The sequence below is a fragment of the Rhincodon typus genome, chromosome 10 (assembly GCF_021869965.1).
Source record: "Rhincodon typus isolate 14 chromosome 10, sRhiTyp1.1, whole genome shotgun sequence".
In the NCBI taxonomy this organism is placed as follows: domain Eukaryota; kingdom Metazoa; phylum Chordata; class Chondrichthyes; order Orectolobiformes; family Rhincodontidae; genus Rhincodon; species Rhincodon typus.
In genome coordinates, this window is record NC_063341.1 from 44017763 (window position 1) to 44038315 (window position 20553).

Sequence of the window (20553 nt, forward strand, 5' to 3'; positions counted from 1 at the left end):
ACTACCACTGTGCCACCAGTGGGCACTTCTGACATTTTCGGAGAAGAACATTGGTGAAAAAGCTGCAGATAGATCTAGGATGCTGCCATTAGGAAATCCTTATTAATGCCCTGAAGCTGTGTTGATTGGCCTGAACCATCATTATTACTTTTCGTTTGATTTGTTCAGACACTGGAGATTTTTCTCCTGATCCTCATTTACTTCAGTTTCACTCATTACTGCACTTGACTGAAGCCTGCTTTGATGACTATCAGTCCTGCAATACCTCAAGAGTATGTTAACACCAAGGCTGTAACGGAGTTTGAACTTTGGTGTTTCAGGCTAAACCCAAACTGGGAATCACCTGATTAAGTAATAGATGAATAACCCAATAATGCTGTTAATTATGGATACCTTTTTTATTTACTTGTGGGGCATGGTGTTGTTGGTTGGATCGGCATTTATTTGGCACATTTCTGAAATGCGTCTTGTAGACAGTGTACACTGCTGTTACTGAGCATTGGCGGCAGAGTGACTGAATGGTACCACATCCACAAACAATCAAGTGGCTGCTTTTTCCAGGATGGTATCAAGCTTCTTGTGTGTTGTTGGAGCTGCACCCATCCAGGTAAGTGGGGAGTATTTCTGACTCCTGATTTGTGCTTTGTAGATTATGGTCAGACTTTAGGGAATCAGGAAGTGTATGCATGTGAATGAAAGACTGGTTAAACCTCCTCCGCCAGCCCTGTTGAAATTGCAGAGTGGAGCAGAAATTAGGTGTGTTCTTCTCAAGATACCTAACTGGTGACCATGTGATTACCATCAAGAAATAGGCCTTTAAAATGAATATAAACAATTACTGCTTCTACTTCACAGTCTATCAGTTGGTGTTAACATGAATAAAACAGCTGAGCAGTCCCTCATTCCCAATGTTATTCCATTCAACTCTTCTGGAGTTACTTTGAATCACAATCCATAATTCAGTTTTTCAAATGCTAAGCTTACCATGGAGGCGACAAATGCACTTGTTCAATTAATATTAATATTAATAAGATTAAGCTCCAATCTTGAGTTAGCCTTTAATTCCAGATTCAGTTCAAATCAAAGTATTTAAACCTGATCATGATGGGAAAAATGGCCACAGAATCCTGATCTCCAGCTGTGACATTCACAGAGAAACTTGCTTATCTCACGATGGTTGCTGATGTGTCGAGATGAGGTCAATTACAGGGAATCAGTTTCATTTCTGTTTAGGTAGCCTAAAAAGTTTATCTCTTTCAGAGATGATGGTGGTTTGTAGTGCTAGAGATTACAGAGATCGGGAAGGATGAGGTCATGAAGGTATTTAAAAACAACTATGTTAATTTGACAATGAATGGGATTCAGTACAAATTAGCATAGAATCAGCAGAGTTTTAGATGAACTCACATTTATGGAGGATGGAAGCAGGTTATGAGTATATTGGGATTGTTAAGTCTGCAGGTAAACATTTGTTGAAAGTGTACTTGTGGATATCAGGTGAGCACAGAATTAACTTTGTCCTCCACAATCTCTCCCTCACTCACTATTGAGGAATTCATCATGTCAGCTATGGCTCCGTGGTTTAGACTGTCTCCTCTGAATCAGGAGGTTGTGGAGTCAAGTCCAATTCAGGATTTTGAGCACAAAAATAAAGGCTGACACTCCAGTGCAATTATAGAGTGCTGTGATGTTGGAAGAGCTGACCTTCAAGTTAATGTTATACTAATGTGAATGTAAATGATCCCATCTCAAAGTAGAGCTGGGGAGTTATCCCTGGTGTCCTGACCAATATTTATCCCTCAGTGAACAACATTGAAACAAATCTGGTAATTGTCACATTGCGGTTTGTGGAACTTGGTTTGTGCAAATTGACTGCCACATTTTCTATGTTTCAACAGACTTCAACTGTCCTCAAACATACTGCAGATGCTTTGGGATGTCCTTTGGTCATGCACAGTGCTGTATAAGTGCAAGTCTTCCCCCAACACGTCACTGCTTTCAAAAAAAGAGTCAAAAGGAAAGCAGCAAATCGTATCACAGCATCTTCTAGCATTCAATGTTACATTGTGGCAATAGCTCAACCTTAAAACTTTGGAAAGCATCAAATGAGAAGAGCTGTTTTGATCCATTTTTCACTACTCAATGTAGGGGGCGTCCTTCTCATTTTGTCTTTTATGAAGCTTGTTGATTTTGTATTCTGTGTGCTTCTGCTTCTTTTTTTGGTGCTAAAGCGTTATCCCCCTCTCTCTTAGCTCTTCCTTTTCTCCAGTGTAAGCAATTTTAGTTCTGAGATTGCCACCACATAGCCTAAAGCCTTCAAATAGCTTTAGTAGCTCCATTACTTAATTAAAATTCAAATTGGCCAGATTATGTTAAATGCATGCTTCAGGTATATGATCACAGCTAGATACTTCTTTTTCCTTTAACCTCAGTGCTCTCAAAATAAGATAGCTCATTGCCTGTATGCACTTTCTGTCTCGTGTTTCTATTAGAGAGTTTCCCAAACTGAGAGTTGGGTCACCAGCCAAAAATTTGGGGTCACAGGCTCCACTGCAAAAATGGCTGCTGTGGGGGTCTGATTAAGTGCGAAAAGCTGCAAGATCCTTTTAAATAGTGGGCATGGCCTAAATGTCTGATCTTATAACCCTAATCTTGTCCTTTGAAAGAAATCCTAGCAAGTCAGTACGTGTATTTTAGTGAAAAGTCCTGTGGATTAAACTGCTTTTTTCCCCTGACATTCTCACAGGTCTCACTCTACCCCCCCACCCCCAACCTCACCACTCTCTCAAAGGATCTACAACCCCACTGTACTCTCTCGCTTTCCCTCTCCCTTGCCCTCCCTCTCCTTCTCCCTCCCTCTGTCTCGCTGTCTCACACATGTATCCACATAGACGCATACACACATGCGTATGTACTATACACACACATCCACACATACACTTATGCGTGCGTGCACACACACATGATTACAATGAGGAAACATTTGGGAAGCACTTGCAGAAATATACAATGTTGTGTTATTATCTCATTATCAGTTCACTGTAAAGAGTCATGCTTATAATATTATAGAATGTGACCTGAGGGTGTTAAGATCTCATACTCCATCTTAATTAGGAGCACTTGAAGCATGACATGCTACAGGAAGTACACTACTCTCTACAACTTAAAAGCATGATGTATTTGAGAGATGCAATGATTGTATGTAATAGATAGCTACAATAAAAATCTATCAGATTTGTCAATTCTATGATATCCACACCCAGTTTATTATGTTGCAAGTGCAATAAGCATTGCCACATAAGGTAAAATACTAAGAAAAATGCAAAATTACATCATGGTGGTAGTGGTTTTGCCATCTGTAAAAAAAACTCCAACATCTTGGTGGTAGATATTTTAAAAAATAATTGAAGAGCAATTAGACAACCATTTTGGACAGCAAAAAAGTTCAGACAAATGGCACTATCCATTGCTGTGAGTACTGGATATTGATTTTGAGACCTAACGCAACAGGCAGTTAAGCTTAAGCACATCAGGCATCTGGTTCATTTGGTTTACATTTCTTTGAATGTTTTCAGCTAAATTTATACTCCTTAACTAGCTATATGGTAATTTGGTACCTTCAGCAAATTTGTAACATTATATAATATGTATTGAACACCAAAGTAAGGATGTTATGCTACAGTTGTACAGGGCATCATGAGACCTCATCTTGAATACTGTACGTGGTTTTGATATTCTTATTAAAGGAAGAATGTAAATGTATTGGAGGTGGTTCAGAGGAAGGTTACCAGATTGATACCTGAAATAAACAGGTTATTTTATGAGATTAAGTTGAACAGATTGGGCTTGTTTCTGCTGGAGTTTAGAAGAATGAGGGGTGACTTAATTGAAGTGTAGACGATCCTGAACAGTCTTGACTAGTTGGACATGGAAATAATGGTTCTTCTTGTTGATTAGTCCAAAACTAGGGGCACTGTTCTGAAATTAGGGGTTGCATTTTTCAGTACAAAGATGAGAAGAAATATTTTCTCAGAGTCAAGTGATTTTGGAACTCTTTGCCTCAGAAGTCAGTTGGTGGCGGAATTATCGAATACTTCTAAAACAGAAGTAGATAGATTCTCATTAGACAAAGGGAATCAAGGATTATCAGGGGTATATGGGAATGAGGAACTTGAAACTCAAACAGATCAAAAGTATGATCTCATTGCATGGTGGAGTAGCCTTGAGGGCTGCGTGGCCTAATTCTGCTCTTATTTGGTTTGTTCATGTGTATGTTCCTATTCTTCTTGTATTGTTAAAAGACAGTGAGTGGGAGACTCAAAACAGAGTCCTGCAAGGGCCAGAAGTGACTTGCCCCAATGAGACTTTTTAGATTTATTATCCTTTCTCTTGCTAAGCCAATTTTCAATCTAATCATATAATATCTGTTAACTTCACTAGCATTAGAAAGCACTAAAAGGTTCAGATAGAACTTGCTTAAGTTGGTTCCTAAATCTGTTTATACTGTTTGCCTCAATAATTTTTCATTGTAAGTAGTTTGAGAATGATACTACAAGCACTTCCAACGAATTGTTGAAAACGTGAGACCAACTAATAAAAAGGAACGGGGTAACTCATTCAGTTCAAGCCTGTTGTCCATTCATTTAGATCATGGCTGATTTTTATTTCCATGCAATGGAAAAGGAGAAATTAATTATATGTCAGGGGTAAGATTCTGAATGAGTTAACTTGCCATTTGCTAATGGTAGATGACACTTCAAAATGCGAGACAGATCATGCCTCTGTGGAAGTGAAAATTATAATGCATATTTGTCTGTACTTACAGGAAAATTTCTTCACAAAGGAAGCAAAGGCAATTGGTGTTCATAGGGATTATTTAGGAAATTTCTTCTAATTTTCACCACTTACATAAACAGGGCAACCCAAATCAAAACCTACTCGTGGGACAATGCACAAGTCATCCTTGTTGGAAATAAGTGTGATATGGAGGACGAGCGTGTAATTCCTGTTGAGAAAGGAAAACACCTGGCTGATCAGCTAGGTAGGTGCTTGCTATTTTCCCTTTTAGTAACGTTATCCTTTGATAATGTTGATGTTTCTGATTCATGTTTTAAAAATCTTACAGTGTGTATTCAAATAAAAATGTGTTTTGGGAGGGCATTGTAAGAAGATTGTCAGCATTTATTAATGTTTTATTTTAGAAAATATTTGTTATATATAAATAAAATATTAAATTCAGCTGAGGAAGAACTGGATGATGCAGTTGGTTAGTTTATTAGAACTGAGGGCATTGTTGTTAAGTTTGCAGATGGCACAAAGATAGATGGAGGGACAGAGTGTTGAGGAAGCAGGGAAGCTGCAGAAGATCTTGGACAGCCTCGAAGAGCGGGTTAAGAAATGGCAGACTGTTTTCTAAATGGTTCTGCACATTAACCTTACAGCCCTAGTTCAGAATTTGCTTAGGCTCCTTATTGCTTCAGATTTCTGAAGTCTTTCCCCATTTAGAAAATAGTTTACACCTCTATTCTTTCGACCAAAATGCATAATCTCACCCTTTCCCACATTGTATTCCATCTGCCACTTCTTTGCCCACTGCCATGAAAATTAAACTCACCTATACAGATTGAGCAGACTCCACCTAATGGCAGAGATTGATTAATGCAGGTAGCATCCAAAGTCGTGCACCCATCTGCACCAACCAATGTCTGCCACTAGATGAATCCCAGGACTTCAGTTTGAATTCAGAACTGGAGACAGAAAAAGGGAGCAGCTGAACAACCCAGCTCTTAAGATAACACCAGAGGGCAGGAGGGAAGGTCAGGGTCGGGCTGTGAGATAAGGCTAGGGAACATATCAAGAGGCAAAGTCAAAGGAAAGTAAGGGATGGGGACAGTGGCAGGAGACAGTGATAGCAGTTGGAGAAAAGGAACTGACGGCACTTTCAGAAGTGTTGTGGAATAGGTCGTTTATGCAGGCAAGACGCAGAAATGGACATCTGTGGCAAATGACGTGAAAATGAAACTGGCAATGTGGTTGTGTTGTGTATCCACAATGTCAGGTGAGTTAAGTGGGGATTTACAGTTGTAATCAGTTTTCAAAGAGTTAGCACCACTATATTGAATTCTATAAAGTGATCCTGAACTGTTTAAAAAAAATTAAAAATTAGACCTTTCAAAAAATTCATTCAGGGAGTCCCAGAATCTCTAGAGAGTCACAAAATAGTTTTTTTCTCTCTCACTAGCAGAGTAGCTCAGTCTTTCGTTTTCTTAGTTAATATCAAGATTTGATTCAGCAATTATAATATAAATATTTCACTAAATGGTTTCACTCTAGAAAATGCAAGAAGGAAAGTCCACGCAATGTCAATGATTTTCATAAGAAAACAAATCTACAGAATCCAAAGTCATTGCATTGTGTCTAGCTTTGCCTACAGGGTTGTTTCTTGAGTACTTTGAGGGTTGAATCAGAACTTTTATTGCTATCTTTGTCAACTTTGTTTAAAGTGCCGATTTCCACTTTAGACACAGAAGACAGAGACTAAAAGAGGCGAGGTTGAAGGTTCTGGTAGTAAGTCTCCAAAGATATTTCCCCATATCTAGGCACTCATATGCTGATGTCAATAGGCCAAGAAGGCTATATTTAAGCATCTCCACAGAACACAATGCGGGAGAAGTGGAACAAGCCAGCAGCCATTTGCAAGATCACAACTGTCTCCCCCAAAATTTCAACAAACATTAAAGAACAAAGGATGAAGGTCAAAAAGAATTGCTTCAAACTGCCTCTCTTCCTTTTTGTAAGACTCCTGTCAAAAACTTTCATAAGGCATTTTGCCTATTACTCTCCAAAGTCCTAAAAGTTAAAAGCATGTGTAGAAATTAACCCAGAAATTTATGTAATTGAATTTAGTGAGGAAAAGTGAGATATGTACTCCTAATAAAAATTATCATTTGCCATTGTACATATATATTTATCATACAAATATACAAGCTATGGAACTGAAACTGTCCATGTAGAGATATGTCAATGTTTTGGACCAAGAGTTAGCATCATTTATAGATTTGTTGGTCGTGCTTCTCTGTCAAATAAATATTTATTGCCTTCCTGTACCTGGTCTTTTCAGTGAGGACTTAAATGTCCCACATAGATTTTATTATAAAGCCATCAGACTTGTTCTTTAATAAGTCCATCACCAAATGGAATGAATAGGTCACAATAAAAAGGTGTCTTAGCCTTGGTATATGCCTGTTTGTGTAGTAGGAGACAACAAAAAGTATTGTTGGTGCAATGAGTTGCAAAGAAACAAGCTATCCTCCTAAATCTTTCTTCACATCCATATCATGTTATTCTTATGGTTAATAATAGGCAGATCCGAAAGACCATCTGTTCATTAATTCTGCTTTCAGTCATCTGCTAGCCTAGCGGTGGAAAATGTAATTAAAAAGTTGTTACAATCCCTGTAGAGACTGATAACCTTTAAAAAGATGATTTCCCAGCAGCTGATGATAAGAACTGTAGGACAAGATTCATATTTTATGGCTTTTGCCACAACTGGAAATCTAAAATCAACATACATCAAACATTGCTTAACAGGTTCTGAGTTTTGAGGGTCACTCAACCCAAAACGTTAACTCTGACTTCTCTCCACAAATGCTGCCAGACCTGCTGAGGTTTTCCAGCAATTTTTGTTTTTATTACTTAACAGGAAACTGATACATTAAATTTAAGGAAATGTTCTTCACATTAAATAACTAATGCAACCAAAATATGTCTTACAAAACCCCTTTAGTGAAGTACCATGCTTTTAAAAGATATGTAGCAATTCAGGAATTGTCCCACAGTCACTATAAGCACCACATCTGTTCAAAATGTCCAATATCCTTCAACAATGATTGCAATTCCTGTGCAATTTTTCTGGATCCAATTATCATCAGCAAGGCACACCTCGGTGAATTTCTGTTCCCTAAATCTGCCGGATTCTCATCTGCTCTGTTCCCTTTCACATGAACAGAATCAAACTTTGTTTTAACAGTGTTCCACTTGGTCAGTAACACAAAATAGTGCACCTGATGGGTGGCAGTGAAGTGTGCTGCTTTCTTTGGATTGTCTGGAGAGTTACTGGAGCAACACTCATCCAGGCAAGTGGGGAATATTCCATAAAATCTTTGTGTCTTCTTGATGGTTCATGAGCTTTGGGAAGACACTCAGGAGGTGAGCTACTCACCACAGAATTTCTAGCCCTGCCCTACTGTTGGAATCACAATATTTACATAGCTAACAAAAAACAGAAATTTCTGGAGAAACTCAGCAGGTCTGGTAGCATCTGTGGGAAGAAAGCAGAGTGAACTTTTCGAATCTGGTGACTCTTCTTCAGAGTAAGGGTCTGAAGAAGGGTCACTGAATCTGAACCATTAACTCTGCTTTCTCTTTGCAGATGCTGCCAGACCTGCTGAGTTTCTCCAGCAATTTCGGTTTTAGTTTCAGATTTCCAGCATCCACAGGTTTTGTTTATAATGTCAGTTAAAACTCACTGTAAAATAAACCCAGTGTACCTTTTTGGAGGTCTGTGTGAAATCTGAAAGCTAGCCTAATATTTACACTGGTTACATTATAATCTGTCAATTTATTCTGGAATAAAACTTTCATCATGGATGATGCAGTTCAGGTTGACTGCTACCTGCATTGGTCAACTTCTGCCACTAGGTGGGGCCTGCTTGACCTAACAGTATATATGACTGTATGTATGAGTTTAATTTTTAAGATATATATTGCACTTCTTTTATATTTAATAATGTATTTTATTTTGCAAGTTATTCAATCTCTGAAGGTTCAGTGCTGTATATATGGTACAGTCTTTCACCATGTAAATTGTTTTTGTCAGTGAGATATGTCCAGTTCTGGCTTCAACATAGGTTTTCATAGGAATCAATTATTCACTTAAAGTTACTTAAAGTTGCAGTTTTCAACCACAACTTTAAGTAAGGATTCCCTGTACCAACATTAGGCAGGAGTCATGTTGCATGTTGAAATAGGTGATCAATTGAAGTGACTGTTGTGGTGTAGTGGCAGTGTTCCTATCTCTGAGCCAGGAGGCCTGGGTTCAAAATCCACCTGTTCCACATGAGTGTCATAACAGAATCTGAACAGGTTGTTTAGGAAGCATCTAAAATCTAACTCTGCAGGGGAAAAATTCAGATGTTTTCAAATGCAACAATTCTTCCAAGTTGTAAACTGTGAGGAAGACAATGTAGAACACCAAAAGGGCATCAGCAAGTTGGTGGAGTGTGCAGATAGGTGGAAGAGGAGTTTCAATGCACAGAGAAGTGTGATGTGATGCATTATGGTAGGAAGAACATTGAAAGATTAATGTAAATTAGGAGGTACAATTCTAAAGTGAGCACAGGAGCAGGTGGACCTGGGTGTATATGTGCACAGAAAATTGGAAGCAGCAGAACAGGTAGACAGCAATAAGTAAAGCATACAGTATAACTGGCTTTATTAATAGGGGCACAGAGTACAAGGGTAAGACACTTGATAGGCCTCATCTGGAATATTATGTAATGTTCTGTGGGCCACAATATAGGGAAGATGTGAAGGCATTGGAAAGAGTGCAAAAGTAGTTTCCAAGAATGGTTCCAGGGATGAGAAACTTCAGTTATGAAGATGGATTGAAGAAGTTGGGATGGTTCTTCTTGGAGGGTGGTAGTTTGAGAGAAAATCTAACAGCAGTTTTCAAAATCCTGAGCAGCTGATAGAGTAGATAGGGACAAATTGTTCCTGTTCATAAAGGATCAAGACCAAGAGGGCATGGATTTAAAGTGATCTGCGAAAGAAGTGAGGAAGAGATTAATTAGGTATTCCTATTTGCATATGGAATGCTCTGCGTGGAGGTGTGGTGGAGGCAGGTTCAATTGAGGCATTCAAGAGGCCATTGGATGATTATTTAGTAAAGTATAATGTGTAAGGGTATGGGGAAGAAGCAGGAAATTGGCACTAAGTAATGCTAGTCATTCAATGAGATATTACAGTCATGATGAGCTGAATGACCTCCTATTGAACATAAGAACATAAGAACTAAGAGCAGGAGTAGGCTGTCCGGTCCTTCGAGCCTGCTCCGCCATTCAGTAAGATCATGGCTGATCTTTTCATGGACTCAGATCCACTTACCCGCATTTTCACCGTTTCCCTTAATTCCTTTATTGTTCAAAAAAAATCTACCTTATCTTTAAAAACGTTTACTGAAGTAGCGTCAACTACTTCACTGGGCAAGGAATTCCATAGATTAACAACCCTCTGGGTGAAGAAGTTCCTTTTCAATTCAGTCCTAAATCTGCTCCCTCTAATCTTGAGGCTATGCCCTCTTGACCTCGCTTCACCTGCCAGTGGAAACATCCTCTCTACTTCTATCTTATCTAATCCCTTCATAATTTTGTATGTTTCTATAAGATCGCCCCTCAATCTTCTGAATTCCAATGAATATAATCCCAATCTACTCAGTCTCTTCTCATAAGCCAACCCCCTCAACTCCGGAATCAACCTAGTGAACCTCCTTTGCACCCCCTCCAGTGCCAGTACATCCTTTCTCAAGTAAGGAGACCAAAACTGCACACAGTACTCCAGGTGTGGCCTCACCAGCACCTTGTACAGCTGCAACATAACCTCTCTGCTTTTAATCTCAATCCCTTTAGCAATGAAGGACAAAATTCCATTTGCCTTCCTAATTACTTGTTGTACCTGCAGACCTACCTTCTGTGATTCATGCACAAGGACACCCAGGTCCCTCTGCATAGCAGCATGCTGCAACTTTTTACCATTCAAGTAATAATCCTTTTTACTATTACTTCTACCAAAATGTATGACTTCACATTTATTTACATTGTATTCCATCTGCCAGACCTTTGCCCACTCACTCAATGTATCTATGTTCCTCTGCAAAGTTTCACAGTCCTCTGCACACTTTGCTCTGCCACTCATCTTAGTGTCACCTGCAAACTTTGACACCCTACACGTAGTCCCCAAATCGAAATCATCCATATAAATTGTAAATAATTGCGGTCCCAACACCAATCCCTGAGGCACACCACTAGTCACTGACTGCCAGCTAGAATAGCACTCATTTATCCCCACTCTTTGCTTCCTATTAGTCAACCAATCCTCTATCCATGCTAATACTTTACCCTTAATGCCATGCATCCTTATCTTACGCAGTAGCCTCTTGTGCGGCACCTTGTCGAAGGCCTTTTGGAAATCGAGGTACACCACATCCACTGGGTCCCCGTTGTCCACCTTGCTCATAATGTCTTCATAGAATTCCAAAAGATTTGTCAAGCATGACCTGCCCTTCATGAGCCATGCTGCGTCTGCCCAACGGGACAATTTCTATCAAGATGCCTTGCTGTTTCTTCCTTGATAACAGACTCAAGCATCTTCCCCAACTACAGAGGTTAAGCTAACGGGTCTATAATTCCCCATCTTTTGTCTACTTCTCTTTTTAAACAGGGGCGTCACATTTGCTGTTTTCCAATCTGCTTGGACTGCCCCAGAGTCCAGCGAATTTTGGAAAATTACCGCTAGTGCACCTGCTGTTTCTCCCGCCATCTCTTTCAGTACCCTGGGATGCATTCCATCAGGGCCAGGAGACTTATCAATCCTTAGCTCCATTAGCTTGCCCAACACTACCTCTTCCCTAATAATGATTGTTTCCAGGTCCTCATCTACCTTCATCTCTTTGTCAATTACTGGCATGTTATTAGTGTCCTCCACAGTGAAGACCGATACAAAATACCTGTTCAATGCCTCAGCCATTTCATCATATCCCATAACTAAATTCCCCTTCTCATCCTCTAAAGGGCCAACGTTTACTTTAGCCACTCTTTTTCATTTTATATATTTATAGAAACTTTTGCTATCTGTCTTTATATTCTGTGCTAGTTTTTTCTCATGTTCTATCTTCCTTTTCTTTATAGCTCTTTTTGTGGCTTTCTGTTGACCTTTAAAGTTTTCCCAATCTTCTAGTTTCATGCTGTTTTTGGCCACTTTGTATGCCTTCTCTTTCAATTTGATAGCCTCCCTTATTTCGTTAGACACTCATGGCAGATTACCCCTTTTCTTACAGTCCTTCCTTTTCACTGGAATATACTTTTGCTGAGCACTTTGAAAAATTGCTTTGAAAGTCCTCCACTGCTCGTCAACTGTCCCACCATAAAATCTTTGTTTCCAGTCTACTTTAGCCAAGTCCTCCCTCATTCTATTGTAGTTCCCCTTGTTCAAGCACAGGACCCTGGTATTGGATTTTATCTTCACACTCTCCATCTGTACTCTAAATTCAACCATACTGTGATTACTTCTTCCAAGGGGATCCCTAACTACGAGGTCATTAATTATTCCTGTCTCATTACACAGGACCAGATGTAGGATAGCTTGCTCCCTCGTCGGTTCCATTACATACTGTTGAAGAAAACTATCATGGATACACTCAACAAACTCCTCCTCAAGGCTACCCTGACCGAGCTGGTTCGACCAATCTACATGTAGATTAAAATCCCCCATGATAATTGCCGTACCATTTTTACAGGCATTAGTTATTTTTTTGTTTATTGCCCGCCCCAATGTGATGTTATTATTTGGTGGCCTATAGACTACGCCTATCAGTGACTTTTTCCTCTTAGAATTTCTAATTTCCACCCAAATGGATTCAACCTCATTCTCCATAGTACCTATATCATCTCTCAGCACCGCCCTGATGTCGTCCTTGAATATCAGAGCTACACCACCTCCCTTACCTTCCTGTCTGTCCTTCCAAATAGTCTGGTACCCTTGGATATTTAACTTCCAGTCGTGACCATCCTGTAACCATGTCTCCGTAATGGCTACCAAATCGTATTAATTCGCGATGATTTGTGCCGTTAACTCATCAACCTTGTTACGAATGCTACGAGCTATCAGGTAAAGTGCCTTCATGCTAACTTTCTTACCCTCATGATTTCCAACATCTCTAATAATATCTCCTGAGTTATCCTTTCTTTTTGCTTCTTTCATAGTCTGCCTTGAACTTAAACCCTCCTGCACACATGCTAACCTGCTGCTTACCTTTTTATTTACCATCATACTCCCTGTTGTTTTCCCTTTCCCTTTCCCTTCCCCCCAACTCACTAGTTTAAAGTCCTAGTGACCACCCTATTTATCCTTTTCGCTAGGACACTGGTTCCAGATCGGTTCAGGTGGAGACCGTCCCATCAGTACAGATCCCTCTGGTTCCAAAACTGATGCCAATGCTCCATGAAATGGAACCCCTCTTTCCCACACCACTCCCTTAGCCACGTGTTTACTTCCCTAATTTTCTTATCCTTAAGCCAACTTGCACGTGGCTCGGGCAGTAATCCGGAGATTATGACCCTCGAGGACCTGTTCCTTAATTTCGTTCCTCGTGCTTGATAATCCCCAAACAGGTTCTCCATCCTAGCCTTGCCTATGTTGTTAGTCCCAACGTGGACCACAACAACTAGATCCTCCCCCTCCTGCTCCAATATCCTTTCAAGCCGGTCAGAATTGTCCTGCACCCTGGCACTGGGCAGGCAACACACCATGCGGGACTCCTGATCCGGCTTGCAAAGGATACTATCTATCCCCCTAACTATAGAACCCCCTATAACTACCACTTGTCTTTTTGCTCCCCCCTCTTGAATGGCCTTCTGCACCATGGTGCCGTGGTGAGCTGGTTCATCCTCCCCGCAGCCCTTTTCCTCATCCACACAGGGAGCAAATATCTCGTGCCTGTTGGATGAGGTCAAAGCCGCTGCCCAAATATATTCCCGGCAGCCGCCTGGTCCTCGCTGTCGCCCCTCCCTCTGCTGCTGAAAAATTGAGATGTAACACTTCTGTGATTCTGTGAATTGTGTATTCAAAATGCTACTGAGCTTTCGACATACAGACCAACCAGCAGAATGGTGCCAGGATGTGGGGCAGAAAATAAATCGGGAGATAGAAAAGGCATGTAAGAAACGTACTATTACAATAATCACAGGAAACTTCAATATGTGGGTGGACTGGAAAAATCAGGTTGGTAGTGGATTCCAAGAAAAGTAATTTGTGGAATCTCTACGAGACGGTGTTTTGGAGCAGCTTGTGGTACAGCTCACTAGGAAACAGACAATTCTGGATTTGGTGATGTGTAATGAGGCAGACTTGATTAGGGAACTTAAGGTGAGGGAACCCTTAGGGGATAGTGACTATAATATGATATAATTCACCCTGCAATTTGAGAGGGAGAATCTTCACATATAAAGGCACAATGCACCAATTGATCTTATTTTGAGCTCTAAGAATCTAAGACTAAGAGTCTGGAGACTCCACATCAGAAGTTCAGAAGAACTGAGTTCTGATGAACAGTCACTTGACTCAAAATGTTAACTCTACTTTCTTCAAACAGTTGCTGCCAGACCCACTGAGTTTCTCCAGATCTTCAGCATCTGCAGTTCTTTGCTTTATAAGGCTGATCCAGTTACCCTTTAAACTCTTTCATAACCTTAAAGATCTCTGTTAAATCAGACTCCTCTTTTTATAGCTTGTTCAACTTTCCTGACTGGTATAACATTCTATGAAATTGTTTTTGTACTGTTCTTTTACATATGGAAGCCAGAACTGTTCATGGATTCCATTTGTTGTGTAACCAAAGTTCCATTCAAGTTAAACAGAACTTCTTTACTTTTCCATTCAATTCCTATGGAAATAGATGAGTGCTGGTTTTGCACCTTTATAGCTTTATTAACTTTATTCTTAGATTCTTACTGCTCAGAATGAGACCATTTGGCTCATTGTGTCTTTACGTGTGAATCTGTATCCTTATTGTTTCTCTACCCTTTTTAGATAATTAAGAGCACATGGTCTTCTACAAAAATGTGCTACTTCACACTTATCTACGTTGAAATTAGCTTTTTGCCATACATTGTGGATAAACTGATATGAAGGAATGTATTTTACCAGTGGCTGTGATAGTAAATTTATGTTCCTGGAAACTGTTGCTACAGTTCTAGATTTCACTTATTTTTCCTGTTCACTGGTATTATTACACAACTCTGCAGGAGGTGGGACATGAGCCTGGGCCTCCCAGGCCAGGAGGAGGGAAGCTACCTCTGCATCACAAGACGGCCCACCCCTTTGCAGATTTTTAAATGGCTGGTGAGAAATGTTAAATGGGAAATTCACTTGCAGGTTGTTAACAGCCTATGAGGCTTCTTTAGGACCTTGTTAAGAACCTGTGCATTCATAATTGGAATTTTAAATGTTTTCTCTGGCAAGCCAGAATAATCTGGTACACATTAGTGAATAGCTGTCAGATTTTCCGTGGTGTCCAACTTCATGTGTTGCCATCTAGATCACAAGGTCAAGCTCTGCACTTTGGACTGATAACCATGGCCACTTTCCACCACCTTTCATCTCCTGATCTTCTAAACCTCGTAGGGAACTGTCTGCTGTATCTGGCAAAAATTTATAGAACCCAATATGTTGGTTACCTGGATACTTCCTTTTGCATCTGATTCCAGGCAAGTAGCTCCCACCTCCCAGAAATGTATGCTGCCACGAACTGGGTGTTGAACTCAAGGTGGTTAATTGAATTTACAAATAGTGTCAGGAGAGTGATGAAGTTGAGGTACATGGTTGGAGTCCAGAATTCACCTGAGCTTTGGGCCCCTGAACTCCTCTTTGCAAATCTGGCGCAAAGTGTTCATCAATCTGCTGGACAACGTTTGTAGCCATTTGTCTATTTTTCCCATTTGGAGGGATGAAATGAACATTGGAATAGAGTAGTGGGATGGCTAGTGGAGAGAAGGTGGGGGTAGGTAACCTTAAATAAATTGTGAGTTCACCCTGCACGTTTCTCTCTCTTTTCTATAGGATTTGAATTTTTTGAGGTCAGTGCCAAAGAAAACATCAATGTCAAGCAGGTCTTTGAACGTCTAGTAGACATCATATGTGAGAAAATGTCAGAAAATCTGGATTCTGATCCCTCAATGGCCAGTGGCAGCAAGCACACAAGGTTGACAGACAACGCACCATCAATGCAGCAGAACTGCGCCTGCTAGTGACCACTCACCTTGGTGACTTCTAACCTTTCTGTAGTACTTTTTTTCAGTTTCTCTTTATAGTTGCATGTGGTATGGACGTGACCAAATTTAAAGTTGTGTAAATAGTGGAACTAAGATATTTATTTGTTGTTCAAAATATGTTTAAATGTTGCTGTAAGAGGTTTGCTTATTGTTACATAAAGTGGACATTCAAACTGTTAAAAGTTCGACTATATTATAAACTAATGTTGACGTAGATGTATTTAAAACTGAACCATTATAGTCCTTCTGAATTGGAAATTGAGATTTATAGCAAAATCTTTCAGCACGTGTTGTAATGAATTTATTTTCTACTATCTTTTGGCTTGGGAAGTTGTAAAGAAAACATTATGAAGTAGTAAATCCTAGTAATACTGTAGAAGAGAACCTATCAGATTTAAGTGAATAGATGAGCAGTACAAAGCTGTAATATTGGCAGAATAAGCTCTCCGGTTATTTTGGCACCTTCTGTTTGTGAAACAAAAACAAAAACAAACAAATACAAAACTAAGTAATATAACAATCATTTCAAATTATTCCTGGAAAGGTAAGATCACTTCAGGGTTGACTTCCCTTCTATGTAAATCCGTTTACACTTGATTTTCAGGTTATAATTTATTCAACTTTAATACCAAAATCTGAAACCTCCGATCATAAAATGTAAGTTCTCATTTTGTGTAATTGGCTAGGGCTGTCCTCCTGGTGGTGCGCATGTGGGCGAGACATCTACATGCCTGTTCAATATATGTAGAAGCTCTGACTCAGTATCCTAGACTGGGATGCAGGCAAGTTCCTGATCCTAAAATTAGACTATTTCTGACTATTACTGTGGTGAAAATTTCCTGGCAATGTTGCAATGGGACCACTACTCCAACAGCTGAGGGACTAGGAGCACTGGTAAAGAGTAAATCTTGAAGATTAAATAAACTAAATTCTGGTCTTGACTGGTATAATATTCAGCAGCTAAATGTTAAGGGGGAGAATGAAGGGATGTCTACAACCATTTCTCTCTCCATGGATCATCTCAAGCCCATTATCATTGGGTGCTACAGCCTACAGGCAGTTTCAAGAAGTGGTTGCACGTCACTTTCCTCTCCTACTCCTTTTTGCACAGTGTAGTGAAGTGGTTCTGGTGGAATGCAGTGGCTGAAAGAAGTATAAGCCTCACAGCTCAAATATTGCTTTATTCTACACTAGATTCCTGCCCAATTCCAGATAACATTATAGATTCTGGAACATTTTGTATGATGAATCTGCTGCTGTCTGAAAGAACATCAAAATATTCATATAAAATTCATTTCAGTTATAGAATGCTTTACAAGATGAAAGGTAACACAGTGGCTTAAAAAAAACTTGAGAGAATGAAAGAGCAATCTGTAACTTAAGAAGGCAGTCTTCATTTTCAGATGTAAATTAGTTCTCATTTGATTGGTACTACTTGAAAGAACTCATGTTTGTATAACCAGTCTAAGCTCATTTGAATAGATATTCAACTAGATGCAGTGTCACAAGGAAGAAAACAAATATTTAGAAAGCTTTTGAAAAACTTTAAAAGCTGGAATAACTCATTAATAACCTTATTAAAGGCTGTAAAAGTAGGAGTACAGCAGAACTAATCTGAGGATTAGAAACAATACTGGTGGCAATCTACCCTAGATTTTTGTGTGATCGCATCCGTAAAGTGGAATTGTATTTGGCAGACTTTTTGGCAGATTTCATATGAATGTAGCAAGCATAACGGCTACCTTTTAAAATGTATATCTTAACTCTGAGATTTACCACTGGTATTGGAAACCATAAATTGCATAATATGCATGACCACTGAGGCTGGGTGTGTCTCCTGTACCCTACCAACCCTACCAACCCTCCCCGTACCCACCACCACCACCAGTATAATTGGATTCTGTCTACCCCACTCCATATATAAGTGGTATCAAAACTGTGTCAGTGCTGTGAATAATATGAGGACATCAGGAACATTACCAGTCTGATTACAATACATTAAAGAATAATCATAAATAATTAAATCTTAAAATAGATATTTAAATAAGGCAAGTACTGCTGTTGGAACTGTTGTCAGTTAAATCGACAACTTTAGGAGATGATAGATGAAGAGAAAGATAACAGGAGAAGCAAAAAGGGTCACAGAAAGTTAGTACTGATAGTTTAAAAAATATTGAAGTAGCAAATTAAAAGGAACTATACTCTGCACACACCCTACACTATTTTTGACCTCTGAGTGTTTAGTGCTAGGTTTTGAAGACAATAGAGAATAAAATCCCATAACCTCGTATTGATTAGCATAAAATCCATTCCAGTCAGCAGCTTTTATTTGTTTGTTAAACTTGTTGCAGCTTCTTCAAGATATTTTCAACCAATGAAAATTACCCTCTTAAAATAGAACAGAATTTTAGTTTGTCAGGTGCCTCTGGTGAAATACTCTGAATTTCCATATTATTTCAAGCAATTTTCTGGCTCCAGGCAAATGTTGCAGGAGGAGCAAAAATTTAGGTGGTATTCAGTTCCATCAGTTTTCCAGCCCATGGCAGTTTTATTTGATGCCATTTCCACTGGAAATGGGGTCAGGTATCTATTTTTCCTATTCTGCATGGATATAATAAGCTGACAGAATGATGTCAACCATCCAAATTTTTGTTGGCATTGCCTCATTTATCCCAATAATTCATTCAAACCCTCTGACCATAGAAGGTGTTATGTGGTTGTGGGAGTAATGTGTCAGTTGTAGAAGTCTCATTCCATCATTATTCCAGCACCTGTATTTGTGGAGCCAAAATCATTTCATTTTAAACAGAAAAACAAATCTTCATAAGGCTTTTAATTATGCCAAAATCTGTAAATATTACATACTGTATATAGGACATCTGTACCCAATGTTGTTTAGTCATCTGTATTGTGTCTGAATCCACATATGTTTGATTGAAGATCTTTTACCCTGTTAAAATATTTTAAGAAAATACATGGCACTCTACTGAATTAGAGATTCATGTTCTGTACCTTTCATTGTGAAGCTTGACATTTCTGTTTTGCATTTCTTCTGAATCAACTTGTTCAGAGATATTATGACCTACCTTTGGAGCTGGTGGAACTTGAACCCAAGCTTCTTGGCTCAGAGATGGAGACACTACCACCGCATCACAAGAGCCTCCCAAAGCTACACTTATGTATTGGTTTTATCCAGAATATAGGCTACTTTTCTATATCCACCCATTTATATTTTTAAATATTGCTAATGCTCAAAAGTATAACAAAATTATTTCAGGATAACTTAAAATGTATGTTTCAAGACATTATCATTGCAAGTAATGTATTGGGAAATGGATATTTTGTGAAACTAATCCAGTGACCATTTTAATAAGCATATGTTACAGCACTGACTGAAATAAATCGATTTCTTTTAGGAGAATACCTAATTTTTTGACATTGTTATCCTGCTGGCACAGAGTTGAGATGACTAATTGCTTGCAATGATATGGAATCTGCATTGTTGAATTGTATTGACACCTCCATGCCACTTTCCACTGTAGTCAGAACTTGTTCATTGCCATGCAGATCTGTTAAAATTGAAGTTGGCAGAGCTGGTGCAGCAGGCAGCACTATCCCAAAGTAAAACAGCTTAAAAATGAAGTGTACAGCTGCATGGACAATTTAGAATGTCAAAATTGACATTAGGCTGGTTATGTTTATCTATTGCAACTGTTGCAAAGCCAGAGCACAACTGACTATGTGATTGTAATAACCTCAAATCACTTACCAAATTTACTGAATCTAACAACTTATCATCAGCATCATACAACATCATGCTGTTTGCATCAAATTAAAGCCAGAACTGTACTGGACCAGCACAAATTGTTTCATATAACTGATTTGTAACAGTGCTGTTGTGCAATTTACAAGATCCTCCTTACAACTACAGATCATTTTCAGCTTCTGATAATGTGAAATGGAGGAAAGCAAATTGGCCACCTGCATTATATCTCAATACTTCTATTAATTTATCAATGGAAATAAAACCAGAAAAGGTATAAATCAGGCTTTCAATTCCCATTTTAGCACTTGCACAAAGACAAAATGAACTTTTGTGAATAAGATTTTATCATAGATATATTAGTCATAATGACTTAAAGAAAGAACATTTGCAATCCTTTAAAGATTTATTTATTTGACTTTTTTGTTGCTGTTTCTTGATACTAGAATTGCATTCCTCCCTCTCACAGAACTCCATTAGTATCAATTACATTTTCCACAGAGAAAATGAGTTGTTTTAATCCTCATTCGATCTGTATGATTACAGTGCAGTCTCTTCACTGATATGGATAAATTATTGTGAAAAATCGTAAATGTTAACAGCAAACGCTGACGAGTTGACTTCAACCATTTCCTTATAAATCTTTTCCAGTTGACCTGAATGTTAATCTTTTTAGGTAACATTCAA

At 39.0% G+C, this 20553-nt stretch overlaps 1 protein-coding gene across 1 annotated transcript in view; it reads left to right on the forward strand.

Moving 5' to 3' along the window:
* Positions 1-19880, forward strand: part of LOC109928325 (ras-related protein Rab-3B-like) — a 33656-nt gene extending 13776 nt beyond the window's left edge. The window contains exons 3-4 of the mRNA XM_020528313.2: positions 4917-5041; positions 15892-19880. Coding sequence (XP_020383902.2) covers positions 4917-5041; positions 15892-16079 — 313 coding nt within the window. The 3' untranslated portion in view covers positions 16080-19880. The remainder of the gene's footprint in view (positions 1-4916; positions 5042-15891) is intronic.
* The last annotated feature ends 673 nt before the right edge of the window (positions 19881-20553 follow it).